The 22537-nt window shown below is 52.2% G+C and overlaps 1 protein-coding gene across 2 annotated transcripts in view; it reads left to right on the top strand.

The window, feature by feature from the left end:
• LTBP2 (latent transforming growth factor beta binding protein 2) overlaps positions 1 to 22537 on the top strand; it is a 124205-nt gene that overhangs the window by 90516 nt on the left and 11152 nt on the right. For both annotated transcript variants that reach the window (XM_064292746.1, XM_064292745.1), the window contains exons 9-21: positions 595 to 669; positions 1980 to 2102; positions 5838 to 6002; positions 6256 to 6471; positions 7617 to 7636; positions 8927 to 8966; positions 9800 to 9910; positions 12068 to 12211; positions 12889 to 13017; positions 15712 to 15831; positions 20812 to 20931; positions 21983 to 22105; positions 22347 to 22472. In XM_064292746.1, the coding sequence (XP_064148816.1) occupies positions 595 to 669; positions 1980 to 2102; positions 5838 to 6002; positions 6256 to 6471; positions 7617 to 7636; positions 8927 to 8966; positions 9800 to 9910; positions 12068 to 12211; positions 12889 to 13017; positions 15712 to 15831; positions 20812 to 20931; positions 21983 to 22105; positions 22347 to 22472 (1512 nt within the window). The remainder of the gene's footprint in view (positions 1 to 594; positions 670 to 1979; positions 2103 to 5837; positions 6003 to 6255; positions 6472 to 7616; positions 7637 to 8926; positions 8967 to 9799; positions 9911 to 12067; positions 12212 to 12888; positions 13018 to 15711; positions 15832 to 20811; positions 20932 to 21982; positions 22106 to 22346; positions 22473 to 22537) is intronic.

The raw sequence follows: 22537 nt of genomic DNA, 5'->3' as shown, positions 1-22537 counted from the left end.
GACTGAACAGCAATGGGTTTCGTTTGTTTGTTTTTTTTTATATAATATTATGACTATGTATACATTATACATATAGTTATGTTGTTGTTGTTAGGTGCCATCGAGTTCGTTCTGACTCATAGTGACCCTATACACAACAGAACAAAACACGGCCTGGTCCTGCGCCATGCCCACAATCATTGTTATGCTTGAGCCCATTGTTGCAGCCACTGTGTCAACCCACCTCGTTGAGGGTCGTCGTCTTTTCCGCTGATCCTGTTATTATATATATGGTGGCACAGGACCAGGCAATATTGAAATCTTTTGTACATAAGGTTGCTATGAGTTGGAGCTGACTAAACAGCACCTAACAAGAACTGCAATGTACAGTTAGTAAGAAGTTTTTGTAGAAGCCAGGCAGCTGAGAGGAGGGCGGTGAGAGCAACGGAAGGGATTACAGCCGAGGAGGCACAGCTGTCCAGGGCGATGGCACAGGGGATGGGGCTCACAGTTGCTGAGTGGGCTGGGCAGCTAGAAGACACCCCACTTCCCAGCAAGCATGGTAGAGGAGCCTAAGGCCCTCCAGTGAGGCCTGTCCATATCTTCCCTCCTCAGCCGCCCCGGTGATTGAAAATGGCCAGGTGGAGTGTCCCCAGGGCTACAAGAGACTGAATCTCACTCACTGCCAAGGTAAGGACAACTGGGGCAGGGGTGGGCCTGAGAAGGGAAATGATGGAGGCCTGATGATGCAGGTGCACCAACCCCACTAGACGGGGGAACGGCTTGCACTGCCTGGGGGTCTTCGCTGGGTCCTTTGGGGGAACTGTGGGAGCTACTGGCTCCAGGGACCTAAGGAAGGTAGCAGACTTCTTTGATAGAGGGAGCCAGGGAAGGGCCTGGGAGCTGAGGCCTTTCTCTCTCCCCATCTTCACTCACTCCCACCCAGAATACAGGCCAGGTGCCCCTCGATGATTGTGTGGTGTTGTGTCTGAAGGGTACCATCCCTGTCCCCAGACATCCATTTATCTCCAGGGCTGATCTCCCTGGAATGGGACAGGTTTTGATCCAAGGTGGGAGATCAAGTCAGCCTAGTGGGCGGGGACCTCTGTGGGCTTTTCCCAACAAAGCACCATCAGCCACTCACGCCTCCCTCCCACCTGCCTCAACCCCACAGCCAGGGTGGGGACCAGAAAGGGCAGCCTGGCTGATGGGCTCTGTAAGGCCAGCTGAGGCCCAGGGTGCATTAGAGAGTCCACCGAGGGGCAAGGCCCAGGGACACCTTGGGACAGAGGAAAGGGCTGTGGGGCTCAGCAATGGCATTATAACTACAAGGGGCTTAAGTACAGATACAAAGTGGAAATGACTGAGGGAGTCTCAAGGAAAGCCCAATATGAGGGACTCCACTGCCCACCTTCCAGCCAAACAGCCCCCTTTACTTCTTCCCTCTGCGTCCAACATACCACTTCCCTCAGCTCCTTCGCCTGTGAAACGAGGATCTGTGGGCCTGCTTCATAGCATTGCTTGTGAAAATGAAATGGAGTATCATAGGGTCACTGTGAGTCGGGGAATTGACTCCATGGCAATGTTTTTTTTCGTTTGTTTGTTTTTATCATATCAACCTTTCTGTTAGTAGTTGAGTGCTTAACTCTTTGTGTCACCCAGAAACTCTGGGCATGTAATAGGCACTCAGTAAACATTAGCTCTTAATTTTATCATCTTATCCCTTTTTTTTTTTTAAATCCCATACTAGGCCTTGGACTAAGTGGTTTATAATTTTTATCTTACTTTATCCTTTTAGCAATTCTACCTGGTAGGTACCATTATTATCCCCATTTTACAAATGAGGAAACTCACAGAGAGAGGGGTCACACTTAATAAATGTAAGCTATTTTATTGTCATTTTTGTTTTATTTAGAGAAAGTTTGAAGATCCCTGCCCCAGCCCCTCCCCTCCATTAGGCCTTGGTGGGTGGGTGCTGGGTCATCCTCTCATCCCTGCAGATATCAACGAGTGCTTTGTCCTGGGCCTCTGCAAGGACTCGGAGTGTGTGAACACCAGGGGCAGCTACATCTGCACCTGCAGACCTGGCCTCATGCTGGACCCATCTCGGAGCCGCTGTGTGTGTGAGTGCCGGCAGGGGCTGGGGGAAGGGGCCTCACACACAGCAGAGGCAGGATGGGACTCTTAGGGCCCACAGGCCAGGCCCAGAGCAGTTATTTTCTATAGACCTCATCACCCCCTGCCCGGGGCCTGGTGTCTGCTACTCAACCTGGAGTTGGGCCCAACAGATACAAACTGATCTGCCCCTTCCCGCCCGCCCCCCCCCCCGCCCCCGTGCTGGACATGGGTACTACTTCACTATTTACTTTAGGCCTTTCTTCTGGGGCTTTGCAGTTTGGGATTAATATTTATATTATATTTTCTATTTCTTCTGGGTTTTTTTTTTCCCCCTAGTCATTTCTGTCCCATTTGCTGTCTCATTTACTTTGGGGGTGTCTGTGTTGCCTCTGACACACATCTGGCTGAGATATTGCTGCCTCCTCTGTCCTGAGCTTGGCAGCCTGGTCCCTTGGCTGCAGACCTCTCTTAAAGGGCTGTGGTGATACACAGGGCCCATCTGTATATTCATGGCACTCCTGCCCAGCTCTGGGCCTTTCCATTATCCTGTGGTCCCTTGTAGTTGTGGTGAGTCTCTGCATCCAGGAGCACGCATGTGTCACACATTGCCCATACTGGCTCTGAGTATTAGCATCATGTCACTGTCTGTGGTGCCTGCACACCAGACGGCTCTGTTCCCAGTGACTTCTGCGGGGCTTTCCTAGGGCAGGCAGACCAGACCACAGCTGAATACAACCAGTCGAAACTGGCCTCTGAGAAGCACAGCCTAGGGCTGGGACTTGTCGTCCGCACAGCTCAGCAGAGCCTCCTGTGGCCAGCCAAGCCTCAGCCTGCAAACTGCCGGGTACTGGGTCTGGGAAGGCTCCAGGGTCGTCCAGAGGGAGTGTCCATATGAAAGGGGAGATGAGACTGGACCCAGTGCCTCCAGTGAGAGGAGACAGTGAGAGCCTTAGGAGGAGGTTCCCAAAAAGGGGGAGGGGGGCCAGACTTCGGAGAACAGGAAGAGTACACTCTCAGGAAGCCTTCAGGGAGGTGGGGACATGGAATGGAGGCCTTGTGGGCATGTCATGCTTCCTTCTCCCCTACTTCACTTAAGCAAACAAACAAAAAAGACCAAACCCATTGTCATCGAGTCAGTTCTGACTCATGGTGACCCCACATATTACAGAGTAAAACTGCTCTGTAGGATTTTCTTAGCAGTAATCTTTATGAAAGCAGATTGCCAGGTCTTTCTTCTGCAGTGCCACTGGGTGGGTTTGAACTGCCAAACCTCTTGATTAGTAGCCAAGTGCGAACTGTTTGTGCTGCCCAGGGACCTTCCCACTCACTTAGGATTACATTATCAGGCAGGCATGTTTAACATCTGGGGTTTTTTTTTTTTTTTTTAGTCCCAGGATGAGACCCTGTTTCATCTAATGTAGGGAAGCAGGGGTGGCCCTTGGGTGTTCCCTATTTTCCAGTGAGCAGGTGTGACGTTTCTCGTCCCTTTGTTTCTGGGCTTTGCCCTTCCTCCCTGTCACCTGACCATTGGGCAGTACAGAAGTCTATGGGGACATCTCAGCACTTGTCCAGCCTCCTGATGTTCCCAACTGGGTCATCTCTACCCTGTGGCCCAAAGGGACTGCATGAGCCCTTCCCTGTTGTATCCCAAGGGAAGCAGCTGATGGAGGCAGAGATTGCACCTAGAGATTCAGGGCTTGTGGAGTAAATGATAATTTGCCTGTGCATAGCACATGACCTTTTTTTTTTTTTAATAATTTTTATTGTGCTTTAAGTGAAAGTTTACAAATCAAGTCAGTCTCTCACACAAAAACCCATATACACCTTGCTACACTCCCAATTACTCTCCACCTAATGAGACAGCCCGCTCTCTCCCTCCACTCTCTCTTTTCGTGTCCTTTTCGCCAGCTTCTAACCCCCTCCACCCTCTCATCTCCCCTCCAGGGAGGAGATGCCAACATAGTCTCAAGTGTCCACCTGATCCAAGAAGCTCACTCCTCACCAGCATCCCTCTCCAACCCATTGTCCAGTCCAATCCACGTCTGAAGAGTTGGCTTCAGGAATGGTTCCTGTCCTGGGCCAACAGAAGGTCTGGGGGCCATGACCACCGGGGTCCTTCCAGTCTCAGTCAGACCATTAAGTCTGGTCTTATGAGAATTTGGGATCTGCATCCCACTGCTCTCCTGCTCCCTCAGGGGTTCTCTGTTGTGTTCCCTGTCAGGGCAGTCATCGGTTGTAGCCGGGCACCATCTAGTTCTTCTGGTCTCAGGACGATGTAGTCACTGGTTCCTGTAGCCCTTTCTGTCTCTTGGGCTCGTAATCACCTTGTATCCTTGGTGTTCTTCATTCTCCTTTGATCCAGGTGGGTTGAGACCAGTTGATGCATCTTAGATGGCTGCTTGCTAGCGTTTAAGACCCCAGATGCCACTCTTCAAAGTGGGATGCAGAATGTTTTCTTAATAGATTTTATTTTGCCAGTTGACTTAAATGTCCCCTGAAACCATGGTCCCCAGACCCCTGCCCCTGCTACATTGGCCTTCGAAGCATTCACTTTATTCAGGAAATTTCTTTGCTTTTGGTTTAGTCCAATTAGCACATGACCTTTTACAAGGCACTGTCACATACATGAAGCCCTGGTAGTGCAGTGGTTAAGCAGTCAGCTGCTAACCAAAAGGTTAGCGGTCGGAACCCACCAGCAGCTCTGTGGGAGAAAGATGTGGCAGTCTGCTTCTGTAAAGATTTACAGCTTTGGAAATCCTATGGGGCAGTTCTGCTCTGCCCTATAGGGTCGCTATGAATCAGAATTGACTCAGAAGCAGTGTGGGTTTTTTTTTTTGTTTTTTTGTATATATATCACTTTATTTCCAGGACAATGCTGTGAAGAAGTTATTGGTCAGGAGTCTTTAGGTTGCAAGAGACAGAAACTCAGCTCAAAGTGTTTTCAGCAAAAAGTCCAGCTAGGAAGACCGGGATAGATGTAGCTTCAGGCTTGGCTGGATCCAGGCACACACAGTATCTTTACCACATTTCTTGTCTGTTTCCTCTGTGTTGGTTTCATAGTCCCAGGTCTACAACCTACTAGCTTTGTAACTTCACTTTAAAAAGAGCACCTGCTTTCTAATAAAACCCATTGCCTTCAAGTCGATTGCCATCAAACCAGCATAGCTCAAACTTGCTGTGCTCTATAGTATTTTGATTCATTAATTTGGTTTTTGATTGGTTTGTCGATCTAGCCATCCACCCAATGATTCAACAAGCACTCATTGAGCATCCGCATGCACCAGACACTGTGGAAGGGACCTGGGTTATAGAGATAACCATGACAGGGTTCCTTCCTCAAAGCTGCCATCAGGTTTCTTTGGCTCTCGCCTTGTCTCACGTCCCCAGGGAGACTGTGGCCTTCAGTGCACACGGCTCCCCACTCAACCCTAGACACACAATGGGCTTTTGGCAAATACCTCTGAATTTAGTACCTGGGGACACACAGCCACATCATCATTTCCTGCTCTCAGGTTCAAGGGCCTCATCAAACAAGAGTAGGAGGAGGTGCTCAGGTGTTCCCCTGCAGCTGTTCCTCCAAAATTCTTGTGAGCACTCTCGGTGTGCCAAACTTGCAGGTCGAGGAGTGGGCCCAGCCAGTCTCTGGGTGTACATGGCCATACTTCCATCCACGGCCCTCCCTGCTTATGCGTCCCCCTCCCTCTAGCCCCCTGCCCACCCCTACATGCTGTGTCTTGCAGCGGACAAAGCCGTCTCCATGCAGCAGGGATTGTGCTACCGGTCGCTGGGGCCTCACACCTGCACGCTGCCTTTGGCCCATCGGATCACCAAGCAGATATGCTGCTGCAGCCGTGTGGGCAAAGCATGGGGCCCTGGGTGTGAGAAGTGCCCCTCACCTGGCACAGGTAACCCTCTGCCTCCTCCCAGTTCTGGTCACCAAAGCTAGTGGCCATTTTCCCCAGCCTGGGTGGGCCTCCCTCAAGCCAGAGGACCCCTAATTTTGCCTACCTGCTCAACCCCCTCATCCTAACCACGGTCTTCCTCCTTACTGCCTCAAGTCCCTGTCCCTGAAGGGAGGGAGGGATGGAGGGAGGGAGGGCCCTGGTTTCCTTCCAGAATGGCACATCTCAGCTTCTTTTCTGGCTTTTGACCTTGCAGAGGCCTTCAGAGAAATCTGCCCGGCTGGCCATGGCTATACCTACTCAAGCTCAGACATCCGCCTGTCCATGAGGAAAGCTGAGGAGGAGGAACTGGCCAGGCCCTCCAGAGAGCAAGGGCAAAAGAGCAATAGGACCCTGCCTGGATCTGCGGAGAGGCAGCCGCTCCGGGCAGCCACCAGCACCTGGCTTGAAGCTGGGACCATCCCTGACAAGGGTATCTGGGGCGGGGCAGAATGCCTGAGGGATTCCCTTTTCCCCTAAAGCTATAGCCCTCCAAAGAGCCACTGAGTGTTTATCCTGGGTGTGTATCCTGGTTTCTCTGGGGCATTACGAAGGGGAGCTTGAAGCAGCAGCACCAGCCCTGGAAACCCTCTCTCATGGCCTGGCCTTCCAGGAAGGGCTCTCCTCCATCCTCTCCCATATGGGCTCAAGAGGTGACCACACCCCAGGGAGTTGCTTGTGGAGGTTGGAGAGGTCAGCAGCAGCCCCACCCCAACTGACCAGCCTCCCCTGCCCCCACCCCTGGCCATGCATCTTCTGGGGCTGGCGCTTGCTGCAAGGCCTGAAAAGCTGGCAGGTGGGTCCTGGGGAGCCTGCGTGTTTTAGATCCCCTCCCCTGGCCTTAGAGCACCAGCTGGATCCAGGCATTCACAGTATCAACTGCCTTGGACCCAGCAGGCATGGGTTTGGAAAGAGCCTGGACTTGAGGCTCCCCTGGCAGATGCCCTGGAAACACACAGAGAGGCACACCTAGGTTACTAGTGGCAATGGCATTCAGGCAGCCAGGAACGTATTAGGACCAGGGGATCTATGAGATCGTCAGTATCTACTCCAGGAATCGGGAGCAGACAGACAGGGAAGGCAGGGCAGAGCCCCAGCTGTCAAGGGAACGGTATACTGGCCAAGCTAGGAGCAACTCCTCTCCTTCCTGGAACTGGTTCTCCTGGTCCATAACCCACAGCAGGGGGTGCTGAGTGGCCATGTGTGGCTGGGGGTGGGGGGAAAGGTTGGGAAGGAGGAGATGGCAGCGTACAGGTAGGACCGATGAGGTGGACTGGCACAAGGTAGGCAGGGGACGCCTGTCACTGGAAAGCCTTAAAAGAAAGTAGTGAGAGGCCAAGGCCCTCCAGACCTGGGGATTCTGGGAGTCTGTGGTGAGTCTCGGGGCGGTGGGTGGGGGGGTACTGAGGGGTGGGTGAGTAGGCAGATAAGAAAATTCAAGCTCTCCCTGCTGCTGGCGCTGTCAAGGACAAGGTCAAGAGGGTGTGGTCTCTGAGCCAGCACAGGCCGTGGGCAGGAGGGGCCGGGCAACCATACTCTCCTCCCTGAGCCCAATGCTCTCACCTTTCCCCCCACCAGGTGACTCTCAGGATGGCCAGGTGAGTGAGTCCTCCCACGAGGGAGCTGGGCAAGTGCGGCAAAGAGCGGGGACCTGGTAGCCACTGAGGCCCCAGGACAGTGTCCCCTGAGGGAGAAAAGGGAGAAAGATGGAGTGTGTGTAGGATGTTACTTGGAGAGATGACAAAGTGGGAGGGGTGATCCAAAGACCCAGTTTTACCCCAAAGGAAAAATAACATCTGCTCCTGATAAAGGAACAGCTGCCCTCTGCCAAGCTCTGTGCCAGCTACTCTGCAAGCGTTCTCAACTGGGATGGTCTGGGGTCTTTTCAGAAAGGAAATAGGAATGTGTCCTGTTAATCCTGGTGGCTCTGCAAGCTTTAAGCACTGCAGACGAGGTCTAGAGCTGCTTCAGATTCATTCTGGATTCAGCACCTTACAAGCCCATTTTGCTTAAACCTCAGGTTCTCCTGTGTGGGAGGCTGGTGGGGAAATAGAGGCACAGCTGTGAATATCCTCAAACCACTGAGAAAGGGCTCCTGCCCTCTTCCTTGTGCCCAGGATTCCCTAGTGAAAAACTGGGTATCCTCCTAGAAGAACATTCAAGAAGAGTAAACCTTCTTCCATGGGCAGTTTGCTTGTCCCTCCTTCCTCCCCAGCCTCTCCAACCCACATACCTGACTGTCCCCAGATGCTGTTTCTCCAAAGACCTTGTTCTCTCCCCGGAGCACCGCATGTTGTCCTTTCAGCCCAAAGCTCTAAATCTGAGTCCTGACAGACCCCAGCCAGCTCCAGTCCTTCTTTCGTCTTCTGCCCATTCTTCTCCTCCCATTTCCCCACTGCCAGCTGCTCTGCCTCTGTCCCTGGGCTGTGGTAAGGGGCACTAGATGTAGCACTGGATCCCAGCTTCACCAAGTATGGTTCTAGGACCCCAGGTAGGCTAGTTAACCTCTGGAGCTTCCAAGTCTTTACCTGAAACATGGGGACCATAGCATTGGTGCCAGACTTGATGATCTTCCATCGTGTGCCAGACACCGAGCTGGCACTTTCCATTCACTAGCTCTTTAATCATTCTAACACTGGGGGAGCACTCTTGTCATACTACCTACCTCACGGGATGGTTGAGAAGATAAATAAGCCGCTAATGTAAAGTGTTTAGCAGAATGGCAGGCACGTAGTAAGAACTCATTGATACCCGGAATGAATGAAACAGTGAGTTGGACAGAAATGAATGAGTGAGTTGGACAGAAAGGTGGGGGTGAATGTGTTGGGAGAAAGCACATCATGGGGTGACAGAGGAGCCAAGACTGACCTGCTTCTGTTTCTGTGCAGGTCACGACCAGTGTCACCCATGCACCTATCTGGGTCCCAGGTGAGTCCCTCTTCCTGGCCGCTCTCAGGGAAAAGAGAAGGGATGGAAGGAGAGACCTTAATCTGGTGGTAAAGTCACTATATGTGAACTGATCCATGGAGCCCAAATCAGATGAGCTCATGAGTGGTGCGACGTACGTGTGTGCTCTTTGCAGAGTACACGCACTTAAGATGCTCTCAGTGAGAGGCACCAGGATGTCAAGCAATACGTCCTAGCTACCAAGCTCTTTCTGAATGTCATGTTGCTGCTCAGCACATAAGCCAGACCAAAGAAGAGGCAATAGCTGGAGCAGGGGGTGGTTGGGTGCCTGAAGCACTTTCCCTCAGTGGCCCTTTTTGGGCTTTGCAGAACAGCTTGACCATCGACCCTGATGGGAGTCAGAAGGCTGAGCTTCAGCTTCCTCCACCTATAAGATGGGGCAGTCATGCTTGTCCTGCTGCTCTACAGTGCAAATAAGATAGTGGTGTTTGTAGCAGAGCTCTGTAAAGTGTAAAGTGCTTTGCAAACAGAAGGGAAAGAATGCTGAAGTGGGAATCAGAAGACCTGGGCTTGAGCTCTGCCTCTTAACTAGCTGGTTGGCCTTAAACAAGTAGCCATTTCTATGAGTCTCAGCCTCCTCACCTGGGAAATGGGGTGGGACTGGATGACTCAGAGGCCTGTTAGAGTGTCAGATTCTCTGATTCTATATGTGATCGAGTCAAGTTTCAGGAGATGAAGAGGCAGATGGGTGCCCTGCCCTGGGATCTGCCCTTGGTTCTTGGGAATCTGAACAGCAGGGAGGAGGGAAAGGCCACTCTGGAAGAAACACCTATTCTGCCTGTTCTGCTCTGCAGATGCCATGAGAAGACCCACTCCACCACTACCTGCCCAGGAGATTCCAGAGACCTGGGAAGAAGAGCAAGTGACCTCCCGCACTGACGTGCTAGTGACCCTGGGCCCCCCAGGTACCTGCAGCCAGCTCTTTGAAGGCTCTTGGCACCCTACCCTGCATGACCTGGCTGTCCAGAGCCGACTCCAGGGCAGGGGCATGAGTGGAATTCTCTAGAGTTCTCCTCTAGTGAACTCTGGCCCAGGCTAAGGGTCCCTGGCCTCATCTTACAAAGAACACAGTATACCCCTCGTAAAAACAGGAGTCTTGTCTAGTGACTGGTCAAGCCCGAGAGGGAAAAAGAAAGGGGCTCTGTGGGGAAGGTCTTAATCCAGGTGACCCCAAGGGGGCCTCTTGAGGAAGGATAGCTCATGGAGCTGGGCCTTAGAGCCTGGCCAGTCCAGGCTGTTCACCCGGAGTCAGCTGAGTGCCCTGGGAGTGGGAGGCCTCCTGCCCACAGGAAGGGCCAACTTCCAAGGTTCTGTTTTTCAGGGTTGTTCAACCGCCTGAGAGCCTACATTCCCCTTCCTCTGGCCCACGACAATGGTGGGGGTGGGATGGGGGAGAGCCCTGGCAAATCCACCTTGCTCTGGAATGTGCCCTCCTCAAAGGTACATTGTTTGGAGACTTGGTCCAAAAGAAGCAGGGTGGTGGTGTTGCTGCTGCTCCCTGTACACGTGTGTCCTCCCATGTGTGTGCACATGTGTGTCATCATGGGGACACCTCACACGTACCCTCCCCAGGGGCTTGCTGCTGTCTTAACCTCACAGACCTAGGTCTGAAGGCCCAGTCAGCCTGGGGGAATTTCTGTATTTCTTCTGGCAAAGGGAGAGGCCCTGTGGTTTGTGGAAAAGTCTGGAAGGCAGGGGGGTCTGGCTTTCCCAGGCCTGAACCAGAGTGTCCCCCCTGACCTTTCCCAGTATCTCTCTCCTCTGGGCTCAGAGCACTGCTCCAGGGAGCATCTACTTCCTTTCTTTGCTCAAGAAGCAAGATGTGCTGGGCTGGGGGCTTCAGCTCTGGTTCTGGAGGCAGGGGCTAAGGCAAGGGGCAGGGCCCAGATTTAGCAGCCACTCTCAGCTACGTGGGGGTCAGAATCCCCCATCACCACCACTACCGGCAGCCTTTTGCCCAATCCCCTTTCTTCTCACCTGCTGCCCTGAACCTCACCCCTCTGAGCAAATGTTTAGAACCTATCTGAGGGGTCCTCACAACCCCCAGGCTGACACAAACTTGGAACCAGGCCAGGGGACAGAGTAGCCTTATAAACGGGACAATGTGCATATATTCATTTCAGCTCAATTTAGCAAATACTATTGAGCCCCACTGTGTATCGGCACAGGCCACTTCCCAGGCCATTCCCTGTGTCTCCAGGGTTAGCTGAGTGCTGTGGAGGAGCCCTGGTATGTGGGCTTCAGACTAAGACCTCAGTGGACACAGAGACTGACCGCATCCTTTATTCATTCATTCAGCACATTCTAAGTGCCAGGAACTTTTCTACTATTGGGAATACAATTCAAAAAGCTAGAGTCTCTGCCCTCTATACAGTCTCCTGAGTCCTGTTGAGTCTGCCTCCAAAATGTTTCTCAATTCAGTGTCTACCTCCCATATTTCACTGCCAACACCCAAGGCAGCCCCCGTTTAGATGATTTCAGCAGGTTTCTAGGGACCCCCTGTGCCTCCCCACCCCAGTCCATCTGCCACCTCGTTGCCCAAGAGGCCTTTCTGAGACAACTTTCTGATCACACCCACATGTCCTGTGACCCCCTTGCTCAGAGCCCAGCCTCAGTGTAGCACTCAATGCCCTTCTTCATCGTTCCCAGCCCACCTTTCCCTTTTCCCCTGGTAGTCTCCCCTGGCATCCTACTCTCCAGATCTGTCTGTTGGTCTAAAAGAAAATGGGCAGGTGTTGCCAGGAAGGGGTAGCACTGGGCACCGTGGGTGAGAGCAGTGCCTGGACTCAGGGTGGGCTCAGGTCAGATGCCCTTTGTGGAGAGGCACAAGGTACTGGATCCTGCTGGGTCTAGCTCCATCCTGGTAGGGCTTGGGGCCCTGGGGGAAGGTCCAGTAGAGTCTTAGGCGAAGCCATGCTAAGCATGGATGTGGGAGGGCCTGGCTAAGGGCAGGATGAGACTTCTCTTGGTCCCCTGAAACATCTATACCCTGCCCCCTCCCCACTCTCCTCACCCTCCTGTCTGCCTTTGCCCATCCCCCACCTGCCATAACCTCTGCACAGCTCTGTCTCCCACAGGCATTGATAAATGTGCCACAGGAGCCACCAACATCTGTGGCCCTGGAACCTGCGTGAACCTCCCAGATGGATACAGATGTGTCTGTAGCCCCGGCTACCGGCTACACCCCAGCCAGGCCTACTGCACGGGTACTGACCTTGGAGTCCTGTCTCACTTAGTTGCTGGGGTAGATGGGAGCAGGGTGAGGGACTGAGCCAAGAGTGCAGGCAGCAGGAGCTCCTGGCAGTGCTGCGTGGCTTGATGGCTTTAGGACGTGGTCCCCGTGGACAAAGCTAACCATAACCTTTGGGAAAAGACCAGTCTCTGTAGCCCCATCCGGTGACTCTCCAGGGCTCCAGGAGGGTGGGAATCCACACCAGTGCCCCAAGATCAGCCAATCCCTCAGAATGGCCATTTCGCTGTCCTACTTATAAATGTCTCACCAGGGCCAACCCTGCTGGGAGTGGTTTGGGGCCCAGATAAATTTCCAAGTGTGATCCAACCACTCCCTTCACCTCAATATTCTTGTGCAAGGGAGATCTGATTTAAATGAACATTTGCTGTGGCCTTTGAGGAGAAAGGAGGTGACCACAGGACCACTGGGAGAGGGGTCAGGGAGCAGGAAGGAAGTTCCCTCGGTGCTGAGTGGACCAATGGGCCACCTGCGGGGCTCCCGGCCCTGGAGATTTTTCTGCCCCTGGCCTCTGTGCCCTCACCCTCATTGTCCTACAGCACAATCTCTTGTCCAGCCCACTAGTGTGGGCAGGTGCCCAAAGGAAGGCATAGTGGGCCTTCCTGACCTCCTTCCTCCTTCCCTCTGGCTCAGACGACAACGAGTGCCTGAGGGAACCCTGCGCAGGAAAAGGACGCTGTGTCAACAGTGTGGGCTCCTACTCCTGTATCTGCTACCCCGGCTATATGCTGGCCACCTCAGGGGCCACGCAGGACTGCCAAGGTAAGCTGAGCCCATCCTCACCCCCAGACGGCCCAGGAGAATGAGTCTTGGTGGGGCTTCTCACTGAGTGGCCCCATGGGGGAGGTGACAAGCCTAGCCGCTGCACCACCTCACCCCTAGGGACCCACTGCTCATCCTTCCTTCACCCGGTCAGCAAGTCTCGGTGGAGGGCCTGCTGTGCCAGGTATGGGGCTGACATGGACATTCTCCGTCTAGAGTTGGGGCGGACGAGGAAGCAGGCATCTACCGCACCCAACCACAGTGCTGCAGTGTGGGGCGTGTAGGGGGGCTGCAGGGACAGAGAGGAAGGCTCGGACCTGGGCCTGGGAGGAAGCAGAGTCTAGCCGAGACTGGAAGGAGAGGTACTAATCTGAAAGGCAGCCAGATTCAGGAAGCCCCAGGAGCTGTGGCAAGAGCAGAGAGTGTGACAGAGTCAGGGGACATGGCTGGAGATGGAGACTGAAAACCAGGTCCCCAAACTTTGAGTGACGAGGAGCTGCTTTCATTCTGGGGAAAGAGGGTGACCCGTGAGGACCCCAAACAGGGCCTTCCAGCAGACTGGGGAGCAGGGCATGCCTTTGAGAGAAGATCACATGGCCTCAGCAGCTTGGAGACACCAGCAAGGCTTTGAGTTTCCCTGGGAAGGCCTGGTCCACTGACTGGGACCTGCAGTAAAGACAGCCTCCAAAGAAAACCCTTTAATATGCAGTATTTATACTGCTGTGGCATCCTGGTGGCACAATGATTGAGAGCTATGGCTGCTAACCAAAAGGTAAGCAGTTCAAATTCACCACCTGCTCCTATGGGGCAGTTCTACTCTGTCCTACACGGTCACTATGAGTCAAAATCAACTTGATGGCAACAGGGGAGGGGCTGAGGCAGGGGCTTCGCAGGGCTGCCACATAACCAGGGGCAGCCTAGGGGTTGTGGGCCAGCAGCCCTGCTGTCTTCAGGCTGGACAAGCAATGGCTGCTGCAGTGGCTGGCCCGGACAAGGGGTTCTGCACTTGCCAGTCCGGATGTCAGTGTGTCCCTGCCAACCCCAATAGCTGGTTGTCCACGGAAATGCTTCTCCCAGTGGGGCCTGGCTGCGGCTTGATGAGGCCTTATCCGAGATCACATCCACTTTATAAATTCTGTCAGTCTCAAATGTGATATCTCGTTACTTTCATTATTACTAGGGATAAGAGCACCTCTTCATATGTTAGCTTTTTGGGTTTCCTCATCTGTAAACTGCTGATCATATCTTTCACTCATCTTTCCAATGGTGGTTGCTGTCTTTTCTTGTAGCTAGACTGGAAGGAGAGTTTAGGAGTTCCTTCTGTTCTAGCGGAAACCCTGGTGGCGTAGTGGTTAAGTGCTACAGCTGCTAACCAAGAGGTCAGCAGTTCAAATTCACCAGGAGCTCCCTGGAAACTCCATGGGGCAGTTCTACTTTGTCCTATAGGGTCGCTATGAGTTGGAATCGACTCATCTATCTATATATATGTTTATATATATACCAAAGATACATATATACCAAATATACATATTCTAGAGTCCTTGGGTGGTGAAAACAGGTAACATTCTCAGCTGCTAACCAAAAGGTTGGTGGTTTGAGTCCACCCAGAGGCACCCCGAAAGAAAGGCCTAGTGATCTACTTTCGAAAAATCAGCTATTGAAAACCCCGTGGAGCACAGTTGCACTCTGACATACACGGGGTCGCCATGAGTTGGAATTGACTCAACAGCAACTGGGATTTATATGTTCTGGGTACTTGGCTAGGTTCAGATATTGCACCCCTCCCATGCTGTCCTCTGCCCGTTACCTCGTCCACATATCCTTCTTTGAACAGAAATCCTTAACTTTGATATATCGAAATTCACCTTTTTCCTTTTTTGTTTTCGAAGCTTTATTTAAGAACTCCTTCCCTGCCCTTGAGTCACAAAGATATTCTCCTACATGTTCTCCTATTAAGGTTATGTTTTCACCTTTCATAGTTATACTTGAATCCACCTGAAGTGTACCTTTGCATGGCATGAAAAACTCAGTTTTCTTTTTCTCCATAGAGACACCATCCATCAGACAACCATCTTGGCCCCATTGATTTTTTTTTAATACACATGGCTCTGCTTCCTAGTTTCCTGTTCTGTTCCATTAGGCTTAGAGTTTCTCAAAGCAAGGACCGATTGTTTCAGAATTGCCTGGGGAGTTATTAAAATGCAGGTTCCTGGGCCCACCCAGTACTGCTGAGTCAGAAGCTGTAGTTGTGTGCCTAGGAATGTGCATTTTCACACCTTCAGCCACCAACCCTGCCAGGCACTGAAGTTTTATAAAGCATTGTTCAAATGAAAACACTATCCACAAACATAGGATTATTATTTGATTCATTCAATCAGCACTTATTGAGGCTCTATGCTAGGCATGGGGAACCCTGAGATAAATAAGGCACGTTCCCAGCCCTGGCATCAGGGTGAGGGGACAGCTGTGAAGGCCCAGAGGGGGCCCAAAGAGTAGCCTCCTTGGGAGGAAGGAGCTGAGGGTTAGCAGGGGCCTGTGCTAGATCCATGTCAGACCTGGCATAGGGGCCCCTCCTGCCAATCGTGGCTGCAGCAAGGACATCTTCCCTGCCTGGGCCCCAGCATGGCCTTTGGAAGGGAAGCAGGACCCGCTCCAGGAATGGCCCCAACTCAGGACTTTTCTATGTTTTTACAGATATAGACGAGTGTGAGCAGCCGGGGGTGTGCACTCGGGGGCGGTGCACCAATACGGAGGGTTCATACCACTGCGAGTGTGACCAGGGCTACATCATGGTCAGGAAGGGACACTGCCAAGGTAAGGAACAGGAATAGGAAAGGCAGCCTGCCACCCACCCATCTCCTGGTCCCTCCCCACACACTGCCCACTACCAGCTCCCCTTCTAGCTTGTCCCCAACTGAGCCTTTTGAGGCTGAGCCTGCTCCTGTGGACAGAGACATGTCTGGGGATTCCCAAGTCCTTCCTTTCCCTCAATGATATTTTGGCATCCTGTCTGCCCCCCACAGTGGGCGGAGGACAAGTAACTTTATCTACATGAGATTCTGAAAACATCCGCTCTGCCTTTGTGGCATTATCCACCTGACCCAGGCCTGCCCTTGGACCCTTCTGCCCCTTTGCCTTGAAAATGCTACTCTTCTCATGTGGCAGAGGAAGAGAGACCTGGGAGTTGCCTGTGCTTCAGCCTTGGCCTTTTTAAAGCTTGTTAGACTATGAGATCCTTGAGGGCTGGATCAATCCTTAGACAGCCCAGGCACAGACATATGATAAGCACTCAAACAAACCCTTGTTGAATGAATCAATGAATGAATGAGAGAACCTAGATCCTTCCTACCTTTCCCAGGCCCAGCCAAAAGGCAGCTGCCATGTTGCCACCTGGCCTCCTCACAGATTGGCTGAGCCTGCCATTATCAGCCCACCTCTGAATACCTGCTGGCAGGTCCACTACTGCCACTCACCTGCCAGGAGGCCTAGGTCATGTGTTCCCAAGACTAACTGAGACAGGAGTAAACGAGGGTAAATCAAGGCTTTCTCTGGAAAGAAACCTTGCCCTGGGTCTGAACTTAGGCCCAGACTCATCCCAGCATCCAGGTTTCCCTGACCAGGACTTGCCTGGTTGCAGAGGGCCCTGAAGGTGAGAGACACATTTGTGTACCTCGTGAAGGGAGAGCACTCTTTCTTGGACTGCTTCCGTGGAAGCAAAGACCAGAGTCTAGAAGGTCTTAGCAAAGAAGAAGGATGCAGGTGTAGGACAGCCAGCTTTCTCTCTGTCTGAGCGCCCTTGCATGTCACCTAAGGTCTCTAAATGCCTCCCCTCTTGGTACTCCCCTTTTAAAATTGAGGCCTGGCCCTGATCAAAGCCAGAGCCCACTCCCCTTGTCCTTATTAGCATGATGGAGACAAGACAGCTTGGTATTTTTGGGACAGAAGAGTGAGGGAGTTAGCATTTGATGGAAGCCTACACTGTGTGCCAGGTACTGTGCCAGCTTCTTGATAAATTACCTAACGTAAGCATCACAACAACTTTATGCATTTGACATCGACTTTATTGAAAAGAAAAGTAAAACTAACAGAGATAATCCAAGAACATACCAGAACAATTTAAAAAGTCTGACTTATGAAATACTTGCTCACCAGTCCATGTTAAGGGCACAGGCTCTGGCAGAGACAGGCTTGGGTCTGGCTCTTATCTCAACATCTGAAAATGGGAACCATAATTTATATCTCATAGGCTTTTACGAAAACCGAATAAGCTAATATGTACAAAGTGCTTGGCATTGTCTCTGGCACATTCAGACCCTCAGTAAAGAGTAGGTCCTTATTATTTTACTAATTAAGTAACTCATTAATATTAAGTAGTATTTCACTATTCTCTTTACAGGCCTCATTCTTTTTCATACTTAGGCTCCCCCAATGCCCCATCCAGTCCTCTGGATTGTCCCCCTTCTCTTCCAGAGGAAAGGTCTAGACATATGCCTTGGCCAGGAGGTCAGGCTGAGTTCCTGGCCCAGGGCAGACACTCAGAGTCTGTTGAAAGAAAGAATGATGTAGTCTGTACACTTCTCCAGGTTTCCATCAGTAACCACAGGCCCGGCCCATCACCCCAGGAGCCCAGTCAATTTCCTCCCTCTTTCTTCTTTCTCCAACTAAGAAACCACTCTCTCCACTTAAAACTCAAGATCTGTGGTTAAAGGCCTAAGTGGCCTGGAGAGAGGCCCACCTAGCTGTCTCAATGGCATTTTTATCGTACCAGAACTCCGGGTTCCCATGAACAGGAGTTGGATTCCCCTGCAGACTGCCAGGGTCTTTGCTGCCCCCCTTCTCCTTATTCTGACTGAGCACCTCCACCCCACCACGTGCTCTTACAAGGAACAGAGGTGGATACCTTTATATTTCCTCACGCAAAGGCTGAACCCGAGTAAACCGTGGGCTCTTTACACTGTACGGATAACAGATTATGCTGGTTACCCAGGGAGCTGCTTCTGCAAGTCTTTTGGGGTCTCTCTAGCAGCCTCACACCAAGAGGGTGATAGGTGACGTTTTAGGCACATGGTCCTATTCTTTGGTCAGCAAACATTTGTTGACTGACAGCCACATGCTGGGGATACAGCAATAAATAAGATTGCTCCTGTTCTGACAACCTAGTAAAACAGATGACAATTTTAGATAAACTTCAAGCCCTAGGCTAGGCAGAAAATCTGCACCCAGTGACTGGCCCCAGTACAAGCACCCAGATTGGTAGAGCACCCTCAGGAAACTGGTCACAGAATCTACTTCATCCAGAATCTTTATCTGGCCCCTTGTGATTGGCTAATGGCTCAGGTATATCCAGTCCCGTTCAGGAGAGCCCTGCCCTGGCTCAGGTGGAGACTCAAGGCTGCTCCCATGTTCTGCCCTCTCTCTCCCACTTGCTGACAGATCTCTCACTTTTGATAATCACTGACTGGGACTCTGGACTGAGGGAGGAAATCAGCAGTGGTATGCCAGGATAGGCTAGGTTATGCAGCATTAACAAATAGCCCCCAATCTTAGTGAGTTAGAACAGCCAAGTTTTATATCTCACCAATGCTACATGTCCTTCATGGGTCGGCTGGGTGCCCTGCCCCATGTTTCCTTACTCTAGAACCAGGCTCAAGGAAAGCCAGTATCTCAATTGTGGCCTGTCTCCACAGAAGAAAGAAAAAGCACTCAGGAGGGTTACACACAATCAAATACTTTGGTCCATAAATTACACAACTCATAACCACTTATAACACATTGGCCTGCACTGGTCCCATGGCCCCACCTAACCACAAGGGCCCAGGAAGCACAAGCCTACCATGGCCCAGCAAGTGGGGAGCTGGAACTATTTAGTGACCAGAATCAGTGACGCATGTCTCCTAAATGCCCAGCATAAGACACTTTGTGCTACCTCCAGAAGATATACTGGGGCAAGATAGACCTCAGGGCTCCTTCCTCCTATAAACCTAATCTCCTTCCTATGTTGCCTGATCCCTTGGAAAGAGGTCCAAACACTTCATTTCTTCTTAGCCTAGTCTGAGGAGGATCCTTGCCTCAAAGTCTTCTCTTCATCTCTGACGTCTCACATCCTTGAAGCACGGATTGCTTATCATTCCCAATGACTTTGTCCATCCTCCAAAAGGCAGTACAGCCAAGGCCACCAGGCCATGGCTGCTTTCTCCTGGCTTAAGTGAGTTGTCCTAGGTCTTTCATTCCCTCCATCTCTGTCTCATTCTCTCCATGTCTGTGTTTACAGAAACCTTAGAATAGTTTACCCTGGTGTCACCACAACCCAACTTGGGGCTCTTGGCTGCCCTCTCTCCAGAGATGAGCCTTATCTCAGGGTCCCCAGGATGGACCACATCTGTCCAGGAGAGTTGTGGGTGTCTCCTAGCCAAGTTCTCTGAATGAACACCTGCCCTGTGGGATGTCTTCCTACTCTCGACCATCTTGGCACACTGGGAGGTTGGCAGAGGCCACTCTCGCCAAGGTGAAGCTTTAGGCTTTTGAGGGCTGTAGCCCCCTGGGAATGAAGGCTTTGATGTTTCCTGACTTCTGCAGCCCAAACAACATCAGGGGGACTTATTTCACCCTCAGGTTTAGGGTCTATGTCCTTGTTCTGCAATGACAGTTGCTGGGTTTTAGCCCTTTGCAGAAAGCCTGTGTTCAGAACCTTGGGCCTGCTTCCTGCATCCTGAGTAGGTCTTCTTCCAAGGCAGTAGAGATCTTAATCCAGAAGAATGAGAATTACCCGTTTAGGAAGAATAAGTCCTTCTGCTTCCTCTGGAGCTGAACCAATCTGTCTGTCATGAATAGTGACCAGGAGCCTTGACACTGGGCTAGAGAAGCCTAATGTTCTCTTGCGGTTCTGACCCAGACTTCAGTCCCTATGATATGACCTCCCTAACTTAGCCCAGGTCCCCTGGGTGCCTTGGGGTGTTTGCTATGATAGACTCCCCAGAATGCCAGGCCTTATCAAGAAGAACCCTACCCTGCAGCTCCTGGGAGCAAGATCATCCTCCTCCTTCTCCTTGTCACTTTCCCAGGACTGGCTGTCCTGTCTCTCCCGGGCCCCCTCTTCCCCTGCCTGCCCGGCTGGTGCTCAGGCTCATCCTTTCTGGCTGGGGTCTTACCAGAATGAGCGTCGGACACCCTACTAGGTAGAAGAAAGGTCTGACACCTCTGCAGCAGAGACAGCTTGCCAGCCTCCACCCCAAAGTTTGCCCTGGCCTTGAGGCTAGTCTTGGCTGTGTCCAAGACTGAGTACTCATCCTCAGGCCTCATTTCCTGGTGTCAGGAAGCCCATTTTGCTTTTACTCCTCCTCTGATGATTTATTCTAGGGCCTCTGGCAATAATCCAACTGGTTGCTGGGCCAAGCACACCCAATTCCAGTAATGGCCAGCACTTATAAAGGACAAGGAGTTCACCAAGGGGGATATGAAGGCCCACCCCAAACAGTCTAGCTTACACAGCAAAGCTCTCTGATCCACCCACAGCTAGTGGTAACCACAGCCTATTGCACCCACCCGGGGAGTCTCCCTTTCTAGTTTTTAAATCCTTCCATCTTTCTCTTTTGTCTAGGACAGTGGGTGGGAGGTGGAGTTGATGACCAGGGCTTGGGAACACAGGACGACTCTCACTCTTTCCTATTTTCATCTGCATAGAAACTGACACTCCTGTCCCCAACCAAGGGCAGGGTCAAGGATTTGCTTCCTTACAGACCTACCCATGTGCTGTGGTTCCCAGGGATGACCAAGGGAGGGGCTGTTATTTTGCAGATATCAATGAATGCAGTCAGCCTGGCACCTGCCCTGATGGGAGATGCGTCAACTCCCCTGGCTCCTACACTTGTCTGGCCTGTGAGGAGGGCTACAGGGGACAGAGTGGGAGCTGTGTAGGTGAGGGCTGCTTGCCAAGGCACTGAGGGGGCTATGTGGCCTTGGGACCTCTGGCTGAGGCCATATACCGGGAGGGAAAGAGGTGGGCAGAAGGAGGCAGCTTGGAAGCCCTTGTTGCTAGGCATGGGATGGGTGTGTGCTTCATGGGATGACACTGGGTATGAAATGGGTGTGTACTTCAGTTCCTGTTGCTCTGCCCTCTGAATCAGCTGGGGTGGGGGCCCCTTCTGCTCCTTGGCCTTATCTGTCCAGGAGCTACAGCTCAAGTTCCTGGAAATTTCTGTGGCTGGATCCTGTTGGGCTAACTGTGGTGATGTGAGCCACGAGCCATGCCCTTCTGCGGTTCCCAGAGGGGAGGGGTCTTCTGCTCTTCTGCGTCTAAATAGCAACATCTAAACAACTCCTTCCTTAAAGGTCATTGTCTCCTCCCTCCAGAGAGAGCTGCATGTCAGCAGTAGGAGTGTTCTTTCCGCTTAGCCCCCGCAGAAAGAAGGGCCAGGGCTCAGAACGCCAGGAGGGGCTGAGTTTTGAATAGATGCTTTGAAAATCTGGAGAGGGCAGACATTTCCCAGGCCCTCGAGATTGCCACTCAGCCACCCAAGTCTGGCGTGGCCTCTCTGCGTTGCCTGCCCACTCATTAAAATTAGTTGTTGATCTGGGAACATGGGTTAGCAGGTAGGAGGCCAGAGAGGTTCAGACCCACTGTAAGGTGAGCACAGGGTCTTGGACATCTCACCCTAGGTGTCCCCAGATAGGCCCATTCAGCTCCAGGGTTGGGGAGATCTGTCCTCCTTCTCTAGGACATACACAGAGTACTCTGTGTTAGTAAATAAAGCTGAAGTGAGCTTGGGCAGAGGACACACTGCCCTTTTGAGGTGGGTAGGGCTGGGAGCAAGAATGAGGGAGCACAGCCTCATGGCCTCCCTAGAGTGGCCCATGGCTCCCCTGAAGGCTGGTACCCTGGCCTCATATTGAGATGCTCTAAGCGTGTTGATAGGGGGCTGCATGAAGGAGAGGAGGCCAGCCACTGTCTTGGACTTGTCTCCTGCAGATGTGAATGAGTGTCTGACTCCAGGGGTCTGTGCCCATGGAAGGTGCATCAACCTGGATGGCTCCTTCAAATGCTCTTGTGAGCAGGGTTATGAGGTTACCTCAGACGAGAAGAGCTGCCAAGGTACAAAAATCTGAAGCATCCTTCTTCCTCCAGACCAGAGCAAATTCAACCTGTGGCTTCTCCTCCTCTGCACCCACCCCCCCAATCCACTCCTGGCCACACATCCCTAACCACGCTGGCCTAGCACATGTCTGCTGAGTCCTGTCCTTTCCCTACCCCTGCCTGTCTGTCAGTCTCTGGCTGCCCTGGGCATGGCTGTCCTACAGAGAGCCCCCACATAGAACCCAATGGCCCATTTCAGATGTCAATGAGTGCACCAGCCGGGCCGCATGCCCCACTGGCCTCTGCCTCAACACTGAGGGCTCCTTCTCCTGCTCGGCCTGTGAGAGCGGGTACTGGGTGAATGAAGATGGCACTGCTTGTGAAGGTAACTCTGAGGTGAGGTGCGGTGGAAGAGGGAGGAGCAGAGAATACAGGCCTTCATATCTCCCA

Source organism: Loxodonta africana, chromosome 10 (genome assembly GCF_030014295.1).
Source record: "Loxodonta africana isolate mLoxAfr1 chromosome 10, mLoxAfr1.hap2, whole genome shotgun sequence".
Taxonomy (NCBI): Eukaryota; Metazoa; Chordata; class Mammalia; order Proboscidea; family Elephantidae; genus Loxodonta; species Loxodonta africana.
This window is presented reverse-complemented; position numbering and strand designations above follow the sequence as displayed.